This window comes from Tenrec ecaudatus, chromosome 3 (assembly GCF_050624435.1).
Source record: "Tenrec ecaudatus isolate mTenEca1 chromosome 3, mTenEca1.hap1, whole genome shotgun sequence".
NCBI lineage: Eukaryota > Metazoa > Chordata > Mammalia > Afrosoricida > Tenrecidae > Tenrec > Tenrec ecaudatus.
The window spans coordinates 168,404,926-168,421,094 of NC_134532.1; the positions used below are offsets into that span (position 1 = coordinate 168,404,926).

The 16,169-nt window shown below is 37.5% G+C and overlaps 1 protein-coding gene across 10 annotated transcripts in view; it reads left to right on the forward strand.

Moving 5' to 3' along the window:
• CLOCK (clock circadian regulator) overlaps window positions 1-16,169 on the forward strand; it is a 103,645-nt gene that overhangs the window by 65,464 nt on the left and 22,012 nt on the right. For all 10 annotated transcript variants that reach the window (XM_075544293.1, XM_075544294.1, XM_075544297.1 and 7 more), the window contains 6 exons: window positions 8,817-8,937; window positions 12,326-12,439; window positions 12,551-12,669; window positions 13,832-13,914; window positions 14,130-14,236; window positions 15,972-16,119. In XM_075544293.1, coding sequence (XP_075400408.1) covers window positions 8,817-8,937; window positions 12,326-12,439; window positions 12,551-12,669; window positions 13,832-13,914; window positions 14,130-14,236; window positions 15,972-16,119 — 692 coding nt within the window. The remainder of the gene's footprint in view (window positions 1-8,816; window positions 8,938-12,325; window positions 12,440-12,550; window positions 12,670-13,831; window positions 13,915-14,129; window positions 14,237-15,971; window positions 16,120-16,169) is intronic.

Consider the following 16,169-nt stretch of genomic DNA (forward strand, 5'->3'; position numbering starts at 1 on the left):
GAAGTCCATCACTCTTTCCCATGCTCTTGACTTCTGGTTCTGCTGCTGCCCCTCTGGTTGTATAGCTGTCTTTGGGATCCAGAAGATGCCCAGTGCAGAGATCTCGGGTGCAGAAGACTCACTCCACTCGTGACTTGCTGGTAGTAAGGACCCTCATCCTGCTTCTCAAAGGGCTCATTTTATACACTTCGGGATGCCACTCCAAGGAATCCTGTTCACAGTTACTCAGAGGTGAATCCGGCCAGTGTCTTTCCCACGTTCTTATTAGACTCATGCAGAGAAAAGTCATTTGGTGGGAGTCAGAGATTTTGACTAGAAAACCACATTAAATAATTCCCTTCCCCTGCATTATCATATTGTTACATATTAACATTTTCTATTATACTATTTAAATATTTATTATATATTATATAACAAGTAACATTTTCTTATGTCTATATTATAATAAATAGAACATGAATTATTTTCAAGTTCACAAAGAATATTTACCAAGATAAATGATATTCTGAGCTATAAAATGAGTCAGTAAACTTAATATAATTCTGATCACACAAGTATGTCCTTTGTACAAAGTAGCCTTTAATTAGAAATGAATAATAACATGAATATATGGAAAGTCCCGAAATGTTTGGAAACCAAGTAGTAATTCTAAATAAAAAGAGTATTTTCAATTGAATGAAATGTTTTTAAACCTTATTAAAAATTGTGGAATGCTATTAAAAAAGTAAGTGTCAAACACTACTTATATTAGATAAGAAGATCTTAAATGTATTACCGAAGTTTCCACCTCAGGAAAATATGAATTAAAAATGCATGAGAAAGGAAAATGATAAAACCAAAATCGATTAAGAGAAAACAGAAAACAACAGAGAAAATCACTGAAACCAAAAACTTTTTCTCTTGAGGTCAATGAAATGGGTAGCTTTTTAGCCAGGCTACTCTGGAATAAAACAGAGGGCATGGACTGCACATAAACTACAAGTAAGAAAGATGATCTCATTATAAGTTCTACATTAAAGGATGATCACAAGGGAATGTTATGAGCAACTTTATTCTAGTTAATTTAATAACTTGTGTGACCAAGACAAATTCCTTGAAAGACACAAACTACTGAAGCTAACTCCATAAGAAATTATTGTTGTTAGGTGCCTTTGAATCTATTTCTACTCATAGTGATCCTGTATACAACAGGAAGAATCCTTGCATGGTCCTATTTCATCAACAAAGTCATTGTTATGTTTAAACGGTTGTTAAAACCACAGTCAGTCTACCAAGCCTGACATTCTCCAGGATTTGGTCCCCCACCTGACAACATGGCCAAAGTACTTAAGATAAAGTCTTGCCATTCTTGCTTCTAAGGAGCATTCTGGCTACACTTCAAGACAGTTTTGTTCATTCTTCTGGCAATCCATGGTATATTCAGTATTCCTAATCAACCTTAAAATTCAGAGGCTTAATTCTTCTTTAATCTCCCTTGTTTATTGCCCAACTTTAGCCTGTATATGTGGCAATTGAAAATACTATGGTTTCGACCAGCTTCACCCTGGTCTTTAAAGTGACCTCACTGTTATTTAATACTTGTTAAAGAGATCTTTTGCAACACATTTGCACAATGCAGTTCATCATTTGATTTTATAACTGCTGCTTCCATGGTGGTTGATTGTGGATCCAAGTATACCAAAATCCTTTACAACTCTAGGATTTTTCCATTATCCAGTTGTAAAGATTTTTGTTTCATGTAGAGGTGTAACCTTTGCTGGACATTGTAGTCTTTGATATCAGTAAGTGCTTCAAGTACTTTTTGCTTTTATTTAGCAAAGGAAAATTATTCCACCTCTATATTGCAGGTTGTTAGTAAGCCTTCCACAAATCCTGATGTCTCATTCTCCTGCATATAGTCCAACTTCTCATGTTATTTACCCATCATACAGATTAAATAAGTATGATGATAGTTTATAACCCTGATGTATACCTTTCCTGGTTTGCTGCTTGTGTATATAGTTTTCACACGAGCACTAGTAATTGTTCTGAAATTCCCTTCTCAGTGTTAACCCTAATTTGTTATAATGTACCCATTCAAGTGCTTTTGCATAGCCAAGAAGAAATAGATAAGCTGAATACAGTCTTACATGTAATAGAAAAATTCAATTTTGGCTAAAATTCCCACAAAGAAAACTCTTGGTCCAGATGACTGTACTGGTAAATTCGACCATACATTTATTGAAGAAACAATATCAGTTCTATAAGGAAAATTGTAGCGTGAAGGAGATTTTTTCAGTTTATTCTATAAGGTTATCATACCAAAAACAGGTAAAGACACTGTTAGAAAACTTCAGACCAAGTACTATCCCTGGTGTTATTAATAGAATTGTTTCCTTCAAAAAGTTGCCATGAAATTTTATTTCCTGTACTTGTGGCACTGTGGGGATTGGGTTGCTAACCTTAAGGTCGGTGGTTCATACCCACTTGCTGATCTATAGGACAAAGATGACACTATCTGCTTCCATAAGAGGTTTTTACTGTTAGAAACTTTAGATAGAGTTGCTATGAGTTGGAATCAATTCAGGGGCATTGGCTTTGGCTTTTTGGTGACTTGTAAATATGATTCTATGGAATAGGGGTTTGGTTAATGTTAATGAGGTCATGCTGTGGAATGATCCCTAAATTTAATAATTTAATGACTTCTAAGAGATGCCTGATAAAAAGAATATATTAAACACACACACACACACGGAACCAACCATGTAAAGAACCATCTATAGTTTAAGAAATGTCAAAACACGATCCCTGAAGACAAATGTGTGCATAAGCAAATGTGGTGAAGAAAGCTGATGGTACGTGGCTATCAAAAGATATAGTGTCTAGGGTCTTAAAGGCTTGCAGATAAATAAGCGGCCATCTAGCTCAGAAGCATCAAAGCCCACATGGAAGAAGCACACCAGCCTGTGTGATCACAAGGTGTCAAAGGGACCAGGTATCAGACATCAAAGAAAAAAATCACATCAATGGGTGCCCCACCTCCCTGATATGATCAGTGAAGACAAACGTGTGCTGCATAAGCAAATGTGAAGAAAGCTGATGGTGTGCGGCTATCAAAAGATAAGTGTCTGGGGTCTTAAAGGCTTGCAGATAAATAAGCGGCCATCTAGCTCAGAAGCATCAAAGCCCACATGGAAGAAGCACACCAGCCTGTGTGACCACGAGGTGTTGAAGGGATCAGCTATCAGGCACCAAAGAACAAAAAAAATCGTATCATTGTAAATGAGGGTGAGTGCAGAGTGGAGACTCAAAGCCTACCGGTAGGCAACTGGATACCCCTTACTGAAGGGTTGTGGGGAGGAGATGAGCCAGTCAGAGTTCAGTGTAGCAAGGATGAAACATCTAACTTTCCTCTAGTTCATAAATGTCTCCTTCCCCCCCACTATCATGATCCCAATTCTACCTTACAAATCTGGCTAGACCAGAGGAGGTACACTAGTACAGATAGGAATTGGAAACACAAGGAATTCAGGACAGATGATCCCTTCAGGACCAGTGGTGAGAGTGGTGATGTCTGGAAGGTGGAGGGAATGTGGGGTACAAAGGAGGAACCGATTACATGAATCTGCGTCTAACCTCCTCCCTCGGGGGATGGACAACAGAGAAGGGGGTGAGGGGAGATGTCGGACAGTGTAAGATATGACAAAATAATAATTTATGAATTATGAAGGGTTCATGAGGAAGGGGGAGTAGGGAGGGAGGGGGGAAATTAGCTGATATTAAGGGCTCAAGTAGAAAGCAAATGTTTTGAGAATAGTGATGGCAAATGTACAAATGTGCTTGACACAATGGTTTTATGTATGGATTATGATAAGAATTGTCCGAATCCCCAATAAAATGATTTAAAAAAAATGTAAAGAAAAGCCTCATGGTCCTGACAAGGAAGGACCTTCATAGAGCCAGGTTCTGACTTGGACATAGACCCTCCCAAATTGTAGCACAAGAGACTTAAAATATGATCTTTAAAGCCACCCACTGGTGATAGTACTTATTAAGGCAGCACCCAACACCTAAGACCCTCGTGAATATAGATGAAAATTTCTGAACAGAATTTTAGAAAATATAAAACTGGAAATATATTAAAAATAATAATGCTTCCTGAGCAGGTTTGGTTCATCTCAGGAAGGTGGGCTGGATGATTGTTTGAAACATCAGGGAACGCAATTTAGCTTGTGGTTAGTTGCTGTGGGGTTGATTCTGACTTATGGTGACCCCCCCCCCACGTGTGTGCAGAGTAAAACTATTAACAGAACAAAAAGATAAACAGTAGTGTCATCTTCAGAGATGCAGGAAAAGCACTTAAGATAACCGGCATCTATTCTATTCCTGATAAAAACTCTCACAGAAGTTATAACTAAAGGGAACTTCCTCAGTCTTTTTAAAAGGGTATCAATGGAAAACACATAGCAAACACTATACTTAAAGGTAACTGAGTAACAATGTGTGCTTTCACCATTTCTGTTCAATATTGTAGTGTAAGTTATAACCAGTGCACCAAGGTAAAGAAAACGAACACAAGAGCCACCAGATTGCAAAACTATCCTTGGTCACATGAAATGCTCATCTCTATGAAAATCCTATGGAATCTACAAAAAAAAGCATCTAAAACTAGCAAATGAGCTTATTAGCAAGGTCCCAGAACAATATACAAAAATCACTACTTCTGTAAACTGACAGTAAAAAATTGCAAGTCTAAAAACAGTATCATTTATAGTAGGAACAAAAACATAATGAATTCTACAACCTAGACTCTGAAAACTAAATATCATGGTGAATGACTAAAACATAACTGAAGAGAAATACTATGTGTGTCAGAAAACTCATTGTTCACATGATCAGTTTTCTATAAATCTGTGGCTTCAACAGGATTCCAGTCAAAATCCCAGCAGGCTTTTTGTAGAAACTGACAAGCTGATTTTAAAACTTAAGTTGAAATTAAAAGACTTGGAATAGCCAAAATGACATGAAAAAAGAACGAAGTTGAAGACTGCTTTCAAGACTTAGAAAGCTACAGTTAACAATTTAGTGAGATATTAGCATAAACATAGGCAAATAGATCAGTAGGACCCAATTGAGAGTCTAGAAGTAGACCTACATATAATCAGTTGATTTTCAGCCAAATTGCAAGCGCAATTAAATGGAGAAAGGATAGCGTTTTCAGCAAATGATGCTTTAACAGTTGACTACTCCTCGTATGTGAAAACCAGCTTGATATATACTCTGCACCACATACAAAAATTACAATGGATCTAATGTGAGACCAGCACTTGTCTGTCAGTTTGTAGTTCAGTGGTGGCTTGTGTGTCGCTGTGAAGCTGGAAGCTATGTCACTGGTATTTCATATACTACTAAGGTCATCCAAGATAAACAGATTTCAGCAGAGCTTCTGGATTAAGAAGAGACTACCAAAAAAGAAACAGGCTGTCCCCTTCAGAGAAATTAGCTAATTGAAAACCTTATGGATAGCAGTGAAACAGTGTCAGATACTGAAAACCCATATTTGGAAGCAGAGGATTATCAGAGATAGTGCCAGAAGACGAGACACTCAGGTCAGAAGGCACTCAAAAGATGACTGAAGAGGAGCTGCCTTCTTATAGTAGCATCGGTCATAATGATGTGGATGAGGTAAAAAGTCTGTGGGAGTAAGCCCTTCAGGACCATCATTTGCTGATGGGGCATGACTCAAGGAGAAACCACTGCAAAAATCAACTAGTCTGCACTTGGAATGTACAAAGTATGAATCTTGAAAAAATTGGAAGTCATCAAAAATTAATTGGAATGCATAAAGATCAACATTCTAGGTGTTGTGGACTCAAGTTGACTGGTATTGGCCATTTGGAATCAAACCTAGATGGTTTAGTATGCTAGGAATGACAGACACAGCAGGAATGGCTTTGCATGTGTAGTCAAAAAGGACATTTCACGGTCTGTCTTGAAATACTATAGTGAAAGCCTTAGCCAAAAAAAAAAAGGGGGGTGCTAGGAATTGATGGAACACTAATTGAAATGTTTCAACAAACTGAAGAAGCATTGGAAGCATTGACTTGTCTGTGCAGGAAATATGGAAGATAGCTACTTGGTCAGATGACGAGAAATAATCCCTATTTGTACCCCTTTCCAAAGAATTGTGACCCAACAGGAAGCTAAGTTATAGCACATGCAAGTAAAATTTTGCTGAGAACCATCAAACAACTGTTACAGCAGGACATTGACAGGGAGCTGCCAAAGGTTCAGGCTGTATTCAGAACAGGATGTGGAACAAGGATTATCATTGCTGATGTCAGATGGATCTTGGCTGAAAGTAGAGAACACCAGGAAGATGTTTATTTGTATTTCATTGACTATCAGAGATATTTGACTGTGTGGGTCATAAAAACTATGGATTGCCTTGAAGAAAAAAAAAGGGAATACCAGAATATTTCCTTGTGCTCATATGGAACTTATACATGGATCAAGAGAGAGTTGCGGGAACAGAAGAAGGGTATGATGCATGGTTTAAAATCAGAAAAGGTAGAAGCCAGGGATGTGTCCTTTCACCATATTCAATCAGTCTGTGTGCAGAGCAAATAATTAGAGAAGCTGGATTATATGAAGAAGGATTCGGCGTCAACATTGGAGGAAAGCTTATTAACAGCCTGTGGTATGCGGATGATGCAACCTCCCTTCCTGAAAGTGAGCAGACCTTGAAGCTGATGAAGATCAAGGATTGCACTGTTTGATCTCAGTATGGAGTACAACTCAATGTAAAGAAGACCCAAATCCTCACAACTGGACCAAGAAGTAAGATCCTGATAAATGGAGACAAGATTGAAATTGTCAAGGATATTTTTGTCTTGCTTACATCCACAATCAATGCTCATGGAAACAGCAGTCAGTCAGAGATCAAATGATGCATTGAATTGGGTTAATCTGCTACTTAAGACCTCTTTAGAGTAATGAGAAACAAAGATGTTACCTTGAAGACTAGGTGCACCTGACCGAAGTGATGCATTTCAATTGTGGTGCTGGCAACGAATAATGTAAGTACCATCACCTGCCAAAAGGATCATCAAATCTTTCTTGAAAGAAGTATGGTCAGAGTGTCCCTTTGAGGCCAGGCTGTACATGTTATGGAGAGAAGGACGTCATGCTTGATAAAGTAGAGGCGCAATGAAGAAGAGGACAGTCCTTAACTAGGTAGACTGACAAAGTGACTGCAACAATAGGCTCAAGTACAGGAACAACTATGAGGATGGGACAGGACCAGGCAGTGTATTGTTCTGTTGTGCATAGGGTTCCCTGTGGGTCAGAACCGATTCTAGGGCACCTACCAACAACAACATATAAAACTGATTTAATAAACTACTGGGGAATACAAGAGAAAACACTGCCTCTCACCTCATACTAGTGAAACTAATTTATGCACATATTTAACTAACTTTTGGCTAGTAAACTGACAAATGCTTTATTAATTTGGGAAATTAGGAAATGTATGAATTGGTTTATTTTCTACTCCTTCTATGACAAAATCATAAGGTCATATGCTTCAGTACCAGACAGGACTCAAGTTATTAGCACACACAAAAAATGACACCCTGAGAGAGTGAATGATGCGTAATGTAGTGGAAGAATCCTTAAACATTGAAAGTTAGATTAAAGATGGAAGGAAAACTGAAGGAGTGGCTTAGGGAGAGTAGTAAAACAAGATTCCCCTCCCACATCACCAGTGCCTCAGAAGTGGGTTTTGTTTCCTTGCCCTTTTTCTTTGAGCAGTGGAGCTCTTCTAAAGAAATTCATAGAGGGTTACAGTTAAGCAAACTAAAAGTGGAATGTCTTTGAATGGAAACACCCCTGAGCCCTTCTAGCATAGCTCCTTCCACGTGCCTGCTGGCCGCCCCTGCGGCCACAGCCTCTGGGATGCAAACACCCAGCATGCTTCAGAGCATTTTGTAAGTAATACATAGACCAAGTAGAATGGACAGGATCCTGTAGGAAATGTAAAGTTGCTGATAAGCTGTTGTTAATATTTTTTAAAGGGTGAGAAGATTGTACACTTTTGGTTCCAGGATCTCAGGCACAAAAAGCCAGCTTGATGTTTGTGGAATCGCTATTGGATGAATGTTGACTAAAGGCTGCATTTTTAGCAAGCATCGGAATGTGTACCATACAAGGGGGCTTCAAAAAGTGTTGGGTTTTTTTTTTCAATTCCACTATCTTTTATCATTCCTTTTTCCATAGAATTAAAAAAACCTTCTCTTACTGCTTGCCCTGTTTTGTTTTCTCCCAGTTTGCTGAAACCAAGACATTTTGACAATGGTGTGTAGGATAGATGCCTGTCTCCATAAAAGCGACTGAAATGACACCAAAGTCAAATTTTTTCTTTGTATCTCCTATAGCTAGTCCTTTGTGGTAGATATACCCCTGTAGTAGACTAGAGGTTTGAATATGCAATAAGTATATGGCTCTTTGGCAAGCAATTTTCTAATAGACTCTTATTTTTTTAATTAATGCTTATGTGTCAAAGCATTTGTGTTATAAATTTAGTGAATCTTAGCTTTGCAAATCAAGTTCTCCAAGTCATATTGATAAAGGATTTAATTGTACTAGCATAAAAGGTATGAAAGTATGTCAATTTCTCAGTTTGTCTCGTGTTTCCAGATGTCCTTAACTTAAAATTTGTCAGTTTGTTTTTTCTTCAGATAATTAAGTGATCGATATGCATCTCTAATGTTTCAGTAGTGACTATGTACTCTTAAATTATTAAAATCATTTTACTTTTAAAAAATTTTCTTTTTCAGTCTGATCTTGTGGATCAAAGTATATTTAATTTTATCCCAGAGGGGGAACATTCAGAGGTTTATAAAATACTGTCTACCCATCTGCTGGAAAGTGATTCATTAACTCCTGAATATTTAAAATGTAAGTAATAGTGGCCATTAAGCAGAAAGTTAAATTTCATAATTGATGGACGGTATGTATCTTGTGCTTTTACAACTTTATGACAAACATAAGTTAGCCCAATTGACTTACGACATCATATTAAACAAGACCACCACTAAAAAAGAAAGGAACACTGCCGTCAAGTCAGTTCTGACTCATAGCAACCCTCTACTATGTTCACTTCTTCAAATTCCATCTCGCATGGTCTAATCTGGTAGTATTAATTTTTAAATAAAATCCTATTTTATTTGAAATGAAAAATTTAAATTCTCAAACCTCCCCTTTCTTAACCAATTAGGCACTCAAAACTATAACTTTTGAATTTCTTTGTTAGTTACTAAATGGCAGAAACTTTACTAATCAAACAGTAATTTTTGAGCTATATCTGATGAGCCAGGCTATTTTTCTGGTATTAAAAGTGCTAAGAATAGTAATAAATGATCCTACCATCAAGAAGTACAAAATAATATAGTAGAATCAGACATTTCTACAAGATTCATTGGACAAGTTAATTTGACCAAAGCACCACATTTTGTTCATTACATTACTATATATATATTCTCTGTGTTTTGGAAGGTTGTTAGAATAATTAGGCATTAGCTATCTTCATTACTCTTCTCAAAGTTTTTTGATATCTGATATAACAATGTTAATAATTTTTAAATTTTTTTTCTTTTATTAGGACACTCAGATTCTATGGCATGCTAGATACCCAATCTTTGTGATAAACACACACACACAGATCCTCAAACAAACATGTAGGGGTGTGTGAGAGAGAGAGAGAGAGAGAGAGAATGGGGACTTCCAAGGTTCATGGGAAAATGGAAGAAAATACCTCTAGTGATGTATTCCCATAGATTTTACAGCCTAGGATGTGAATCTATGGCGATGTTCTACACTGTAGCATAGGGTCCCTTTGAGTTGGGATCAACTTGACAGTACACAATAGCAATCATCTACATGTTTGTTTAGAAAGGATATTCTGTCAGGAGGAGTTGAGGAATGCTAGAGACAGGGAATCCTTTTGAAACCTGTGTTATATTTGTTTAAAGGTTTTTTGAGATTGATTAGCCCATTCTAAGCATCCAGAGTGGTGCAAGTGGTGAAGTGCAGGACTAATGGAAAGGTTGGTGATTCAGACCCATCAAAGCTGTCTGAAGGTAGACCTGGCAGTGTGCCTCTGACGGGTCCCTGCCTTGCAGCCCTCTGGAGCAGCTCTACTCTGCGCACATGGGATCACACGAGCTGCAATCAACTCAGGGCAACCACTCTCATCTCGTGCTCCGGAGAGTGATTTGGGCAATATTCAATAGACATAGAGGTCAATAATCAACCTGTACGTAGTATGCCAAGTCATAGGACTGAATGGCTAGCTATAACAATGAGAGAAGAATTAAAGAGTAGGATCCTTGGGGGTAGCAGTAGGTTGCCAAAGGAGAAGGAATATGTTTTATAGACCCTAAACCTTCATAAGGACAGTATTGGCTGCGGAACTGAATATAAGCCCCAGGCAGAAGGACGGACATTAGACTCCTACATCCAAGATCAGAGGTACTTCTGGCCACAGTAATTTTTGATAAAGTATGGATTAAGTGACTGACTGACCCTGTAGTTAAACAACTGACACATTAAAAAAAAAAAAAGTTCTCCTAGGGAGGAAAAATTCAGGCCAAAGAAGTAGACATACTAAAATACAGAAGGGAAATTGGAGGAAAATTCAATTTTTGTAAGTAGTTTGTTTTGGCCATAATGAAAGTCAGGTGATACAGGAAGTAAGGCTTTTCTCTAAAGAAGGAAATAGGAGGTGAGAAGTCTAATATTTTATCCTATGGAGTTTGATAGGTATTTTTTACACAATGAAGAACCACTGCAATGATCTGGGAGTGGGTGGAAATCACTCAGGTAGAAATTTTTAAAGAGAACCAGACTCAAGACAAAAAGTAAAAGTACATAATTCTAGCAAATAGAAGGAAAAAAGGAGAGGAAAGAGTATAATTGAGTATTAAGTAGTTGCACTTAATAAGACAGGGATCATCGGTGAGAAAGGTGTGGAGAAGGTAGTTAGATTTTGAACTTACTGGGATAGATGATAAAGCCAGGTATCGTAATAATGACACAAAAGGATGCTGATGCATTGTTCTAAGACTAATAGCCAAGGCTGCATGCGTGTGGGCATTGAGTTATCTAGATGCAGAGTGATTTCAGCTTGTATAACTTGGTAGTAGTGCATGCTAAGTTGGAAAAAGTTACTTTTGAGAGCTTTTCCCGGTCCTCATTATAGATTCTAGCAGAATTTGTAGAAGAGAGAATCCTTAGAGGGGAAGGTGACAAGATTGCATCTTACCTACTTTGGACATGTTATTAGGAGGGACCAGTCTCTGAAGAAGGATATAATTCTTGGTAATGTAAGAGGTTCGCCAAAAACGAGGAAGACCTTCAAAATGGATTGGCACAGTGATGTGCCAGTGAGCTTGGTGAAACTCAGCAGTGACTGCTGGGGTGGCACAGGAGCAGGCAGCATTTGGTTCCATTGCACCGTATGGTGGCTGCAGGTTGGAATCAACTTGAAGGCACTTCAACAACAAGAACAACAGCTACAGATGAGATTTGGGTCTTGTGATGAGAAAAGAACAGAAAAAATTAAATGGTGGTTTTTAACTTGGGAGATTAGGACAAATAGGATAAAGAGAAAGGATAATTTAGGAAGAAAGGTTAAATTCATTGTCACATATTTTGAGTTTAAGAATAACCTCAAGTATAAATGTTCTAAGATAAGCAGTGATGTGAGACTTTGTCTTATGTGAAATGGGAAAAGAGATGTAGGAGTAAAAATTTTACAAAGGCTAATATATTCGTGGAATAGCAAGAGATCAAGGCTAAAAGAAACTTTGTGAGTTTCAGTTTGAAGATGTACTCGCAAAAGAGATAGTTAGAGTCAGTGATTTAGGAAAGTGAGGTTTGTGCTTTGGAAATGAAGAAGTGTAGGTTTTAAAAGGTGGGGGCAGTGAGGAAAGACCTTTTAAGGTTGATGGTGTAAATGTTTGACATCTCCAGGAGAGTAATTTCTGTAGAGTGGTAAAGAGCCACAAAACCTAATGAAGGGCGGCGAGTGTGTGGAAACTGGAGCAGATGATGAAAACAAAGGAGCTCTGTGACATTGAAAAGAGTAGCGTGAACAGCTGTTTTTCAGCCATGGGGAACCTGGGCAAACTTCAAAGTAGGGAGCAAGGACCCAAGGAAGGAGAGAACCCTGGTGCGGCCCCAATTTAGACGTGGTAGGAAAGGCCGCTTCAGGTAGACACGAAGGTGTTAGCGTCAGAAGGATACGCAGAACATTTCTTTGAAATATATTTTTGTTTTATTTCAGCAAAAAATCAGTTAGAATTCTGTTGTCATATGCTTCGGGGAACAATAGACCCAAAGGAACCATCAACTTATGAATATGTGAAATTTATAGGAAATTTTAAATCTTTAAACAGTGGTAAGTTCAGAATGCTCTTATAACGTAATTTTAAGTTGATATTCTTTTATACTCTTAAGTACATAGAAGTTGGGGCATTATAAAAACTAGCAGCGTTCTTTATTGTTTCAGTGTCTGCTCCGGCTCACAATGGTTTTGAAGGAACTATACAACGTACACATCGGCCTTCGTATGAAGACAGAGTGTGTTTTGTAGCTACTGTCAGGTTAGCTACACCTCAGTTCATCAAGGTGTGTTTCTAATTTTATTTTAAATCCGATGTTTTTATTAGTTCTCTTGAACTGTCATTAACAAATTGCCACAAACTAGGTGGCTTAAAACAACAGGCATTTATTCTTACAATTCGGGAAGCTAGAAGTCCACAATCAAGGTGCTGGCCAGGCTCTAGGGAAAAAACATCTTTCCTTGCCTATCCCTAGGCTTCGGTGATTGCAGGCCTTCGTTGGCACATACCTGCATCACTCCAATATCTGCCTCTGTTGTCACATGACCTTCTTCCCTATGTTTCTTTGTGAGTCAGTGCTGACCCAGAGCAACCCTCTGTACAGCAGAACAAAACACTACCCTGGCCCTGTGCCATCCTCAGAGACGTTCCTTTGCGTGACCCATTGTTACAGCCACTGTGCTCATCCAGCTTGTGGAGGCCGGCTTGTTCACTGCCCTCCACTTTACCAAGGGTGATGGCCTTCTGGAACTGCCACTTGTCTGTCAGTTTATTGTACTGTGGTGGCTTGTGTGTGGCTGTGAAGCTGGAAGCTATGTCACTGGTGTTTCAAATGCCCACAGGGTCACCCACAGTGAACAGGTTTCAGAAAAGCTTCCAGACTAAGAACAGACAACAGAGAAAGTATCGACAGTTCGCTTCAGAGGACGTACTCACTGAAAACCTTACAGGAGGGAATAGAATGTTTAAATACTTAGTTGGTGAAAAATAAAAGAACTTTGTAGTGACTGCTAGTTGGTTGAAGTTGAGAACGAGTTGTAACTACAAGATTTCTAGACTTCTGTCACTAGATAGGAATGCCTCCATTAATAAGTTGGAAATTTTTATAACTGGGCGTAGGGAATAAGAAAGTTCAGTTGAGCACATAATCTAGTTAAGATGCAATGGAGACATCCAGGTAGGAGGATCAAGTTGACAAAATGTTGAACTCTATGATTCAGGAAAGATACCTGAATTCAGAACCAAGTTTTGTTGATATATATAAGTAAATGACGTGGCTTTGGAAGGGAAAGTATTCCAAAAGCCAAAATCTAAATTGAACTGCCGTAATCTTTAATACTAGAAAATTAAAATGTATAAAAGTTATCTAAGCAATCATTAAGTCTTCTAAGGACAATTCTAACTTACATAAAAGTCTTTCTAAATTGTAATGATTAATTTGTTTGTAGGAAATGTGCACCGTTGAAGAGCTCAATGAGGAGTTTACTTCTAGACATAGTTTAGAGTGGAAATTTCTTTTTCTAGATCACAGGTAACTCCTTTTAAATTCCATTATTGGGGGGGGGGGTAATAGTCATCTTAGAATTTTTTAAAAGAATGGGTTTCAAGGACAGTTTTTTCCTAATGAGGATTTTCAAATTTGTTACCTAGTTTTCAAAAAATAAAGACCAATTTGAAAACTATTTCTGTTAGAGTATATCTTGTTGCAGAAAAGTTACAATGTTGCTTATTTTATATGTAATTTAGGGCACCACCCATAATAGGATATTTGCCATTTGAAGTTCTGGGAACATCAGGTTATGATTACTATCATGTGGATGACCTAGAAAATTTGGCAAAATGTCATGAGCACTGTAAGTTGATTTTAATATTTCTGGTTATAATAACTTTTTAAATCATATAAGCAGAAATCCTGTCTGTCCTATATTCTTACTAATGTTCTATCAATAGCAAGTGGAAAATTAAAATTTTTTAATATTTTGCAGTTTTGAAATGTACTGTTGTATTTTTCAAAAATATTTATATGTATATGTGTATAATCAACTCACTAGGAATTATCGAGCAAGTTTACGTAGACTTTGTTCTGAAGTGTATATACTCTGTATCTGCAATAAGTGAAGTAGATTTCTTTGAAAATAAAATCTTGTGTGAGAATGTTAGAATATTGCTTCATAAATTTTCATTTCTAGGCATGTAAGTCAGCTGAAAATGTAGGTATATATTTAGATTAGAAAGCTCAAACTAGTGCTCAGTGTGTACCACAGTTAGTTGATATTAGAAGCAGCAACATTACCATCTCATTAGCTCCTTTATTTGTCACCAGATTTCCAGAAGGTACAATTACTATTTTCCTGAGTAAGATGGGGACACAGGCGAATTTATCCACACGCCAACAGCTTTAGGATGATAGAGCCAGGCTTAGACCCCAGGCCCACCCACACTGCTGCTTAGTCTCTGTCTCAGATGTATGTTCCTAATGATGCATTTCATTTGCTTCTGTGTTTCCCTCACCCCTAAAATTCTGCTCCCTTGGGTGTCCTCTAAAGCTTAATTAGACAGTTAAGATACTTTCATTAGGTCTTGCTGGTCCTATAAGGAAAATATATGATAGGAAAATGAAGCAGGTTCTATAGTAGCATCATCTATATGGAAGTTTTCAGAGTAAACTCACTTCAGGACAAAAGAAACCATTATTCATTCCAAGTGATGATATGGCTTAATGAAAAGACCTGATAACACCTATTAGCTAGAAGGCTAATTTTGAACAAGTGACTTAATGTTGGTTTTCTCATTTGAAAACAAAGAGGGAGAGATTCCAGATGAGCCTTTGTGTTCCACCAAAGCCAGTCCATTAAGAAAGCATTTTGTGGTCACTGAAGTCTGGGAAACTTCATAATCTCGATTTTGTAGAATGCTGGCATACCTTAGTATACTCAAGGTTTTGAGAAGATTAAAGAGGTGCATTTAAGCAAGGGCTTCTCAGAATTAATTTAACTAGAGAACTCTCTTTTTGTTTAATATCCACTAAGACTTCAGAATTTACAGTATTGAGCATTTTTGGCAACGACTGTGCTTAATAATTACATTAAACACTTAAGTTACGTCTTCTGATTTGGGTTAGTTAAGGTTTATAATTAAATGTCTCAAAATACCTGGTGGGGAGGAAAGAGAAGGCAGGCTGTGATCCTGGTTTGATTACTTATTGCTAAGTTACTCTCAGCATATCTAGGGCAGGAAGAGATCAACAAAGTGAGTGATTTGTTCTTGAGTATTTGGAGTTTTACTGTGTATGAAAGCATATATAAATTAGTGTTTAAGAGAGGCCTTTCTCTGCTTGCATATGGCAACAACTTGGCATGTAGCAACAGCTGGTGATAAGCTGGGCACTTTGGTGGAGGATCTATTAACTGCTTGCTCTTTAAGCTATTTCTCTAAGTTTATGTTTTTGTAATTAATGTGTATGCTCTTGAAAAGCCATTAAAATCATTTTATTTATAACTCTAAATGTAAATAATACTCTGGCTAGAAATTTTAGATTCTCATTAGCTAATAATATGGATTTTTTAAATGTCTCTCTTTTCTTCTTAGTAATGCAATATGGGAAAGGAAAATCCTGTTATTATAGGTTCCTGACCAAAGGGCAACAGTGGATTTGGCTTCAAACTCATTATTATATCACTTATCATCAGTGGAACTCAAGGCCAGAGTTTATTGTTTGTACTCACACTGTAGTAAGGTACTAAATCTTTTAGAGAATTTCTGAATTATGCTAAAATAACATTTTAC